The sequence below is a fragment of the Engystomops pustulosus genome, chromosome 1 (genome assembly GCF_040894005.1).
Source record: "Engystomops pustulosus chromosome 1, aEngPut4.maternal, whole genome shotgun sequence".
In the NCBI taxonomy this organism is placed as follows: domain Eukaryota; kingdom Metazoa; phylum Chordata; class Amphibia; order Anura; family Leptodactylidae; genus Engystomops; species Engystomops pustulosus.
The window spans coordinates 100,323,681-100,335,438 of NC_092411.1; the positions used below are offsets into that span (position 1 = coordinate 100,323,681).

Genomic DNA, 11,758 nt, shown 5'->3' on the forward strand with positions numbered 1-11,758 from the left:
AAAAAGGAATCATGAAGTGGCTGCTTGGAGTGACCATTACCAAGTGATAGGTGCAAAAACAGCAATACAATTGTTAAGTAAGGGGTTAAAATTATCTTTATTGCGTAAACCTCACTAGGGGATTAAAATTTGTGAACTTCCTTTCATGGGCAAACCCTTTTAAGTTTCATGCAGGAGACCCCCTCTCTGACACTAAAGATATTGCCAAATGTTAAAAAAATGTTGATCTTCCCTTTACAACCTCAGAGTAGGCAAACACACCTTAGATTTAGAAAAACGTAAAGAACAAATCGATCTGTTTTTACAAAATCTCCATCTCCCCTCCCATTTACTGATAACTGTACCAACAATCTGAAAGCCATTTCTTACAAAGAGCATAAACTGCACTCTCAGATACCTCTTCTGGCAAATCCCCCAGTCCACATGGCCTGCCAACCTTGTATTACAAAACATTTAGTTGGTCTGGAGTGGGCTGTACAAAAAAAACCCCTTCTAATTACCTTTACTGGCACTCCAGTTGTACCGCACCACCGTCCCTTGGTGCCGTGCCCCTGTTTATTTACAGGGGCACAGCACACTTGGCCCAGATTGCATGTGTCCCTTAGAGCCTGATCACCTCTGTGTGACATCTACTGTCTATATTTGGTATTGCAAGTGCATTACCTCTGCCTGGAAGGGAAATGTTCACTTTATGACCAATCATAGAATGTTTGTTAATTGTTAATTACATTTGTAAGAAGGTCTCTAGTTGGATAAGGAATTTGCCACCTCCCAAGGGAAGTTCATAAAACTCCCCTTGGATGGAAAGTTCCAGGTCTTTTCTGTGAGTACTGAGGAACTAAACACATTTCTAGACATGGCCTGCAGATCAAGCCTGCTGCAGGACTCTACATTCAAGAGCCTGCCTTGAAACACAGCTATAGAAGCTCCTCATCTCTCCAGCCTGAAGCTGCTTAAACCAGGCTGTGAGCACCTTTTGACAAACACAATCCAACCAGTGTCCTTGGACCCTGACCAGTTAGACTGTTATCTTGGCCTTTTGCCTCTGTCAAGTTGGTGTTCTAATATAAAGGGAACCATGAGTTGATGTTTCATATTCCTTGCCTGTGTGTAAGGAGGCCTGACTAATAAAAGGACTGTCCTAAAGGGGCATGAAAAGATGCTGACCAACCTGCGGAGTACCCAGGGCCACCTGCAAAGAAGCTTGCACTGTCTCCATTACAAGGTCTCCATTACAAGCTCTACAGCTTCTCCAAGTGCAGCAGGTAAACTGGAGAACAGATGCACTCCGTCTGTCAGTGCTGGAGGAAAATCTACAGCTCCTGTGGTTATCATCATGGGCTTCACAGGGCCCCCAGCTACCGAAGACCAATGAGAGAAGTGCCTGTCTCCCTTCTTCGCTGAGATACCTACTGCCGCAGTTGATCGCCCTGCTGTTTAAGATATAGCTTCTGGGTTTCCCTTGTAAGCAGTTCCAGAACCCGCCAGTGTTCCTGATGTGCCTGCTGAGATGATCCTTCTAGTGCAGTGATGGCGAACCTTTTAGAGACCGAGTGCCCAAACTACAATGAAACCCCCTTATTTAAATGCAAAGTGCCAACAGGGCAATTTAAGCAGGAACATGTTGCTACCTGTTTTGTCACTGCTTTTAATTGTATCTGGGTCCTGAGGATACCATTACAGTTGAAGGAAAGAGGAGGAATTCAGATTTTCATTGTAGCTTCCTTCCAGGGTCCAATGAAAGGGAAGAACTGCAGGGCCCAGAGCAGGAGCTCCAATAATAACACAGCCTTGTCTGCACCTCCTGTAGTCCCGGGCAGCTAAGAATGCATAGCTTCAAAATAGCCTTGATCACAGCAGATCCTGTGTGCCCAGGGACTGCAGCAGGAGGTTTTTAGTCATGTCTGGAAACTCTGTGCTGGGGAGATAGCCTGGTTGCCCACAGATAGCTCTCCGAGTGCCACCTTTGGCACCCGTGCCATAGGTTCGCCACCACTGTTCTAGTGGATGATCTCCAGGCGGTGAGAGCTTTTGTTTCACAGGTTGAACCCCAGGCTGAGGACATCCCGGTTGCAGCACCTGCTTGTATTGCTACTGTTCCTGCCTCAATGGAGAAAAAAGCAAAGACTCCTGTGTACCTAGGGCTAATGCGATTACCAAACAGGTACTTTGCTATAGACTGCTTTTCTTCCAGGTTGGGATGAGCCCATATACCATAATATTTATTGAAAAGCCAGAGACATGCTTTCCACCCTTATTCATTGATAAGATCTTTTCCTTTTACTCCCACACTAGCAAGAATCAGAGTGAACGGCATCTACTCGGCAAGATGGTAGCATTCACGCATGACCTACTTATTATTTATATCAAACATATACACTCACTGGCCAATTTATTAGGTACACCATGCTAGTAACGGGTTGGACCCCCTTTTGCCTTCAGAACTGCCTCAATTCTTCGTGGCATAGATTCAACAAGGTGCTGGAAGCATTCCTCAGAGATTTTGGTCCATATTGACATGATGGCATCACACAGTTGCCGCAGATTTGTTGGCTGCACATCCATGATGCGAATCTCCCGTTCCACCACATCCCAAAGATGCTCTATTGGATTGAGATCTGGTGACTGTGGAGGCCATTTGAGTACAGTGAACTCATTGTCATGTTCAAGAAACCAGTCTGAGATGATACCAGCTTTATGACATGGCGCATTATCCTGCTGAAAGTAGCCATCAGATGTTGGGTACATTGTGGTTATAAAGGGATGGACATGGTCAGCAACAATACTCAGGTAGGCTGTGGCGTTGCAACAATGTTCAATTGGTACCAAGGGTTCCAAAGAGTGCCAAGAAAATATTCCCCACACCATGACACCACCACCACCAGCCTGAACCGTTGATACAAGGCAGGATGGATCCATGCTTTCATGTTGTTGACGCCAAATTCTGACCCTACCATCCGAATGTCGCAGCAGAAATCGAGACTCATCAGACCAGGCAACATTTTTCCAATCTTCTACTGTCCAATTTCGATGAGCTTGTGCAAATTGTAGCCTCAGTTTCCTGTTCTTAGCTGAAAGGAGTGGCACTTGGTGTGGTCTTCTGCTGCTGTAGCCCATCTGCCTCAAAGTTCGACATACTGTGCGTTCAGAGATGCTCTTCTGCCTACCTTGGTCGTAACGGGTGGCGATTTGAGTCACTGTTGCCTTTCTATCAGCTCGAACCAGTCTGCCCATTCTCCTCTGACCTCTGGCATCAACAAGGCATTTCCGCCCACAGTACTGCTGCTCACTGGATGTTTTTTCTTTTTCGGACCATTCTCTGTAAACCCTAGAGATGGTTCTGCATGAAAATCCCAGTAGATCAGCAGTTTCTGAAATACTCAGACCAGCCCTTCTGGCACCAACAACCATGCCACGTTCAAAGGCACTCAAATCACCTTTCTTCCCCATACTGATGCTCGGTTTGAACTGCAGGAGATTGTCTTGACCATGTCTACATGCCTAAATGCACTGAGTTGCCGCCATGTGATTGGCTGATTAGAAATTAAGTGTTAATGAGCAGTTGAACAGGTGTACCTAATAAAGTGGCCGGTGAGTGTACATTTTATTGAAGACAAGGATGTCACAAGATCAAATACAATGATAAACACACATAGCCATTGCTATAAGCATATTATGTGGCTAACATAATGAAATATTTCATTAAAATGATCATTCATACAAACAATCTTCTTCTATAAAGTAAATGTCATCGAACAACTACAATGTTATAGAAAACTGAAAACACTTAACATATTGCAGACACACATAATAATTAGGAAGCTTCATACAGTCAGGAAAATATATATTGCTTACATAATAAGGGAAACTCAATGAAAACTAATGTACAGTGCACCAGTTTTGATATATATTGCCAATATATCCATACTTATAATACAGTATATCTGCCAATGTCTCATACTTCCCTTGGACTAGCTCTTCCACAAACCTCTTTCCAGTCTGAACTTTACATTTACGGCTCCCAGCACTGGGAGCATTGTACAACATTGTCCTGATGCCAGTCCAACTTATTGAGGGAGCTGAATCGGCATCATGGAAACATCATGTGTGTAAACCTAATAAATGCTGCGGCCAGTATGTCTGCAGCACTTGTATGGCTAAATTGGGTTTTTCCCCCATGTTTCCAACCCCCCCCAGTGTTCTCATTGCTATGGCAACCTTGGCTCCACCAAGTAAATCCCCTGTGGGATCTAAAATGGATTGAAAAGCTAACAACTTCCATCACAACCACCCGCTGTAAACTAATCTCCCAGCTTCTCCTGATCACAAGCCTAGACAACCATCCCCCAGCTACTTTAAAGCATGGAAAAAAGACCTTCACACTTGACACTTGACACCAAAGAAACATTGCAAATCCTATGCAACTGAAGTGGTCCCTCAAAATGCATTACCCTATACGTAACTAGCTACAAACTGGTAGAAGACTCCCATAGTACTACACAACTACTGCGCTACCTCTCTTGATACCTGCTGGTGCTTCCAGAAACACTCAGGTGCCTATGAACACATGTGGTGGTCAAGATACGCCGCTAACTGTCTGCAATCAAAATAGCCATACAGAAGGTTTGTCCTGGCTAATCCAAACTAACAGCCAAATCCGTTCTCCTGAACCTATACTATAACTCTTTCCCAACACTTCAACAGACAATTCTGGAAGCAACTACTCCTTACCATTATGTTAATCCCCCTCCATCAGCAATCACAACAACCCCTGATTCATTCACTGGGAAAATTAAGCCACCTAAATCTGCTGCCTGTTAGGACTTTTCTCTATGCATTTACGTAAACACCAGAAGTTCCTAAAAATCTGGCCGCCATGGTTACATTACTTGAAGTCTCCTGGTACTTCCCCAACACAGTCAAAGAAATGAGGAATTCACGGTCCAGCCAGGCTCCAAACACCAAGGATTTTATTTAATGCATATACAAAAATTCAGTGATCCACTCAGATAGACAGTAGTGCCTACGCGTTTCGGACAGTATCCCTGTCCTCAGCCATGACTGTCCTCAGGGATACTGTCCGAAACGCGTAGGCACTACTGTCTATCTGAGTGGATCACTGAATTTTTGTATATGCATTAAATAAAATCCTTGGTGTTTGGAGCCTGGCTGGACCGTGAATTCCTCATTTCTTTGACATTGTTGTGCCCCAGCAGAAGGGTGGCCCGTGCCGAACTCGACACCGGAGGGGGAGGTGAGCTGGCATTATCCTTTTTCTTCTCACCACTTCCCCAACACAACCTTAATCTTATTCAGTACAGTTTGTTGATTGGGTTTAGATCTGGAAACTGGCTAGGTCACTTTAGAACCTTATTATGGAGCCACTCCTTACTTACTCTAGCCGTGTGTTTTGGATCATTCTGGAATCTTCAATCTTCTTACTACGGAGAGGTGGCTTTTGGCCAAAATCTTCGGACACATTTTTGTCAGACTGTTCGCCTTTTTTAGGGATTGCACAGCTTGGACAGGTACTTAACACATGTCTGTGCTGGAATTTTGGCGCACGCAATTGTTTTTTGGCGCAGCTACGCTGGCTTCCGTGCAACAACAATTGGGGGCGTGCCGACAGACCATCTAACTGATTCAGACTTAGTGTGGGATTTAACTTTCAAATTGTGTCGCAAGCTAATACACTTACATGCACCACTTAAAAGATGGTGAATCGTGGCACATTGCATTACCATAGGACAATGCACTTTCAGTGAACTCCCATGGGAATGTAAGTAAATGTGCCCCATAGTCCCATCTATCCTCCCTTCAATATGGTGCCATCGTTCTGTGCCCTTTGTAGAAAAGCACCCCTAAAGAGTGATCTTTCCACCCTCATGCTTCACGGTTGAAACAGTGTTTGTCTTTCTTCTTCTTACTCTAAACAAGGCCAATAGAGTTGATACCAAAAAATCCTATTTTGGTCTCATCTGACCATACTGAACTTCTTTGAAGCTTCCTCTGGATAAATCCAGATAGCCATTGGTGAACTTCAAAGGGGCATGGACATGTGCTGACGTGCACAGGGGGACCTTGCTTGCCCTGCAGGATTTTAACCTTTGACAGTTTAGTGCGTTACTTTTTGAAATCTTTGAGACTGTGCTCCCAGCTTGCATACGGTCTGGATGGACACAGGTCCTCCTGTGTAGTTCTATACATATTGATTGCAGTCATTAACATGTATAGCGGTACAACCTTCAATTTAGAAGGATATCAGTCAAACAAAAAACATTGATATTAACTCTTCCTTGACTTTTCTCTGACATCCATCTACTACCCTAAAACACCTGTTCATGAAGTGTATATTTATTTGTTAGTAAGCTATACTGTTATATTTAAAAATAAATTACTATAAAAAAGAATTAGCCAATTACATCAATTATGGTTTAATGAGTTTCTGATTTTATGAGTCTACTGAACTAAGGGATTTAATTATCTAAATTCATCAACCTGTAAATTCGTCATCGCCATATAAATATCAGATCAGTAATAGCACTGCAACTCAGCATCTCCCTCTGTAGGCCCAGTATCTTATGTGTAAGTACCATGTAATCATTTAGTTAGGCTTACCTTGTATCACTGATATTGTAGTTTCCTTTATGATAATGGTTCCTTTATTTTTTTCAAAAAAGTAGTCTGAGATAAAATAGTTTCTGTTCAAAAAAGTGGACACTGGACAGAAAATGTGCGTAAGACATAATGTAAATTCTTTCATTTATGGTGTAACATGGGTGTGCCATGTTTTGCATGTTGTGCTTTTTTTTGTAAATAATCCCTCTAACATTCTGTTTAAGGATGTACAGTATGAAGCATCTGAAGAGTGTCAATTTAGATAGTTGTTGTAAACTATACTTTTAATTGACTTAAATAAATTATAGATTTTATGGAATCTTGCTGGAAATACCATTGTCTTCAAGATGCTATCACCTTACCTACAACTGAATGAAAGATGATGACATCAACTACTATTATGTATTAATATTTGATATTGAATTTAGGTTTCTTTGGAATGAAAAATATAATAACATGAGAATCAGTTATATCTATAAATCATATGAGTTTTTGTTCTTTTTGCATTAAAAATAATTGCCTTTAGAGCTATAGAACTTTAATTATTGTATCTCATGATCTTTTACAATTTAATGCCTAGGTGACATGAGCTATATTTATTGCACTGTAATATGGCTAAGTACACATCTGTATCACATATTTTTACTGTCCTTTGCTATTATAGGTGTTATAGAAGAATTGCACTTTGGTGTATATAATATACAGTGACGCCCTTGTTATAGTTGCATTTATTGATTGCATGTATGATACATTTATCTTAATTTAGTCAATAAAGAGCAAGATATGGTTTTAAGGAATCAAAGTTCAGTGGTGGAGTTTACACTTAGTGGTCTCTCGTATACCGATGAATCTCACATTGTTTTCTTTGTCATTTTTGTGCTCCTCTATTTATTGACTTTTTTAGGAAACCTTGTTATTATCACTGCAGTAAATACAGATGGACACCTACGTTCTCCAATGTATTTCTTCCTTAGTAACTTGTCTTTTCTGGACATCTGCTACTCCACAGTCACCATACCAAAAATGCTTAGTAATGTATTCTTAGAAAAGAAGACAATCTCATTCAACCAATGCATATCTCAGCTCTTCTTTCTCCATTTATTTGGTGGCACAGAGTGCTTCCTACTCACTGTCATGGCATACGATCGTTATGTGGCCATTTGTAACCCTCTACGGTATCACATAGTCATGAATCACAGGTTTTGTTTCTGGTTGGTGGTGGTAAGTTGGGTTGCAGGCTTCCTGCACTCTTTCACTCAGGCTTTTCTCACTTACCAGCTTCCATTTTGTGGTCCAAACAAAATCAACCACTTCTTCTGTGATGTTCACCCCCTGGCTGTGCTTGCCTGTAGTGACACATTCTTTATAGACATGTTCATCATTGCCAACAGCGGAATGATTTCCCTTGCTTGTTTTGTTGTGTTAATGTTTTCCTACCTTGGTATTATTACAACAATATTAAAGATTCATTCATCAGAAGGAAGACAGAAGGCTTTTTCTACCTGTGCTTCACATCTGTTGGTTGTTACAATCTTTCTTGGGCCCAGTGTATTCATCTATTTAAGACCCCCTGTAAACTATCCAGCAGATAAGATAATATCTGTGCTGTATACAGTACTAACTCCTTTTTTAAATCCAATAATTTACACACTACGAAACCAGGAGGTCAAAAATGCAATCAAAAAGTTTTTTGGGAGGAAACTTTGTCCACATTATCCAAAACAGGTCAAATAAGTATTTGACACAGAGTAAACAATTTTTTGACATTGAATATTATACCCTTCAGGTCTAAGCCATTTTAGGGCCTTAGGGCCAGGCCTGATTTTTAAAATTTGCCCTGTGTCATTATAGGAGGTTATAACTTTCTAAAGCTTTAATATATCCAAGGGATTTTCAGAGTGTTTTCTCACCACACATCGTACTTCACAGTAATAGAAACATTTTTATGATATCTTTTGGGTTTATTTATTAAAAAAATGGAAATTTGCCAAAAATTTCTCAAAATTATTCATTTTCAGAGTTCAAAATATTCTGCTTATCAGGCATATAGTCATAGCACCCAAGTAACTTTATAACTAACATTCCCAAATGTCTGCTTTCTATCGGCATAGGGTTTTTATGCATCCTCTCTGTTTTCTAGGCACCTGCTCAGCTTTAAGTGACTTTGAGAGGCCTAAACAGCAGTAAAACCCCATAAATTATGCCATTTTAGAAATGACACTTTTCAATGTCAGAAATCAACTTCAAGAAGTGTGTTAATCCTTTAGATGTTTCACAGGGGGTAAAAAATTGAGGTGTTATTTACAAGATGTAATATTTTAGACAATGTATTGATTTTGGCTAAAAATTTTACTTTCACAAAGTATTAAATGATGAAAAACACCACAAAGTTTGATACCCAATTCCTCCTTATGAGGATGCTCCATAAGTGGTGCTAAACTGCTGTATGGCACACGGAAAGGAAGGAGCGCCATGCAGAGCAGATCTGCATTGTTACATTTTACTGGCTAAAATATATATATTTTTTTGTAATTTGGACATATGGGGGATTATTTATTGTGTGGATGAGATCCACTTTTCAGGTACATCATTTCCAGAGGGTTCAATAGCTAATAATCACATTTTATAAACTCTTTCTTTGCAGTGGTTAAAAACTCATGAATTCTTGTTTATGGTTTTAGCATTTTTTTCCCCAGAGGTGCACTGGACCATAAAAACAATGTATTATCTTTATTCTATGGGTGATCACGATTATGGTGATACCCCATTTATAAAGCTTTTTTTATGGTTAACTTGTTTTGCAGAATATAGAACTCATTTTGTGAGAAATTTTGTGAGAAATTAATGGGCATAATATTTATAATTTTTTATTTACAGAACTGTTTTAGGGCTGCTTTTTATGAGGTCAGATGTAAAAATTTCATAATTTTTGTGAGTTTTTTCTGAATTTTTTTAACCGTGTGCACCATACGGGTTCAGTGACAATTTAATTTTATAGTATGGGTTTTTACGGATGTAGTGATTTTCCTATTTTATGTTTTATTTGATTATTGCATGGGATGGGACTTCAGGGGACTTTTATTCTTTTTAATAATTTTTTGAATAGCTCTTTATTTTCACTGTTTTATTTTGTCTCAGGATGGGACATGAACAAGTGATCATTTGATCACTTGTTCATTGTAATAAACTGCAATACTAATGTATTGCAGCATATTACATAGTCAGTCTATGCATTCCTCATAGGCTGACAACTGCACGGTTAGATTATGCAGAGTGCACTGAAGGCAGCCCTGGGTTCCTTAACGGACCTCAGGCTTGCCATGGCACGAACGATCGGCAGGGCACGGAGGGTCCTGATCGTCGCAGCAATGCACTATGGACCGTGTTCTGCGGGATCCCTCGGTGATCTCACAGGCTCAGCAGAGAGGTGACGTAACACTATGTCGAAGGAAGGGGTTATATTACTCTTTTTGTCAAAGGTTTCTCCTGCTGTAAACTCTGCAGGTGGAGGCAGCTTTCTAATCTACCTTCTATATTCACATTTTAAATATGGTAGTTCACTTTACAGGACTTAATACGATCCAATTGCTAGCTGTTAAAGTATAACCAATAATAATAATAATAATAATAATTCTTTATAATTTTTGATACTGTGGGGAGGAATTGTTGTGAACATTTTTCGAATACACTTCATTGAGAAATTTTAATTAGTTTGTAAAATATCAGGCTGCATAGCTTCCTTCCATGGAGATCCATATTCCATCCTGTGTTTGTCTGTGGAGGTGATTACAAGCTTACATCAGATTTCACTGTGTGTGTTTGAACAGCTCTGGCATTGAGGATTAACCCCTTCACTTTCAGCTTGATCTATGGAAAAAAGGCTTATCGCTTACTACAGCCAGGGAGAGTGCAGGAAGAATTAACAGTAACTGCTTGGGGTTGTGCATACAAACAGGCAAGGAGAGAGAACTGTCTTCCATATGGTGGACCAAAGTACAGTGGCTTTGGAAAGTATTCATAACCCTTTAAATTTTTCACTTTTTGTTTCATTGCATCCAATTGGTAAGATCAAAAAAGTAGTTTTTTTGCTAATTAATGTACATTCTGTACCCCATCTTGACAGAAATGTAGTTATTTTTGCTCATTTATTAACCCCTTCAGGAATTAGCCATTTTTATTATTGTGTTTCTGTTTTTTACTCCCCTCATTCCCAAATTGATAACTTTTTTATTTTGACATTTAAAAAGGTGTATGAGGCCTTGTAATTTACAGGACAAATTGTAATTTTTTTGTGGCACCATTTAATATTCCATGCAATATACTGGAAAACTGGAAAAAAATTCCAAGTGCGGTGATATTAACAAAAAACCACATTTGCAGCGTTTTCTTGCAGAGCTCTGTTTTTACGACATTCATTCTGTGCTTCAATTGATGTCTGCTCTTTATTCTTTGGGTCGATTTGATCACAGTTTTACCAAATTTGTGTAGTATTTATTAGGTTTTAGTAGATTTTTTAAAAATAAAATCTTTTGAACAAAAAATTGTAATTTTTCCACATTCTGAGGCCAATAAGTTTTTCACACTTTCACACTTGTAGGGACATGTTTAAGGTGTCATTTTTTGTGGTATGTACTGGCGTTTTAATTTATATCAAGTTGGTACCTATAGTGGTGATTCAGGCATTTGGGCCCTATTTTTTGTTACAGTCGGGAATACCAGCATGACCGTGGCAGTAACAGGTGTAACAGCTGTTTAATACAGCTGACACCTGCCAGGGAGGGGCTGCTGATCCCCGCTCACAGGGGAGGAGGTCATGTGACTCTCTCTGTGTATGGAGTAGAGCTTGATATGTTCAATAATGTGGATACATATGTCTCCTGCACAGAATAGTGTGGTACAAGATCTCTGCTTTTCCCTATCCGTCCCTCCATCCCAGTCTATTAATCTACAGAACTTTCTCTTGTCTCTCTCCATCTTATGCTGCAGCCCTTCCCCCACCTTGTCATCAGCAGTATCAGCTCTGTGCAGATAAGCTATTAACCCTTAGTGCTCACACAGCACAGACTTCATGGAACTGGCTTACCTATGATTTCTTTCACTTATTACATGTTTCCTGCTCCTCCATATGATGGAAGTTGCC

General features: G+C 40.1%; 1 protein-coding gene across 1 annotated transcript; it reads left to right on the plus strand.

Moving 5' to 3' along the window:
* Positions 1–1,159: 1,159 nt before the first annotated feature.
* LOC140118063 (olfactory receptor 4E2-like) lies at positions 1,160–8,352 on the plus strand. The gene is made up of 2 exons (XM_072135510.1): positions 1,160–1,265; positions 7,385–8,352. The coding sequence occupies exons 1-2, from the start codon at positions 1,160–1,162 to the stop codon at positions 8,350–8,352; spliced, it is 1,074 nt and encodes a 357-aa protein (XP_071991611.1).
* The last annotated feature ends 3,406 nt before the right edge of the window (positions 8,353–11,758 follow it).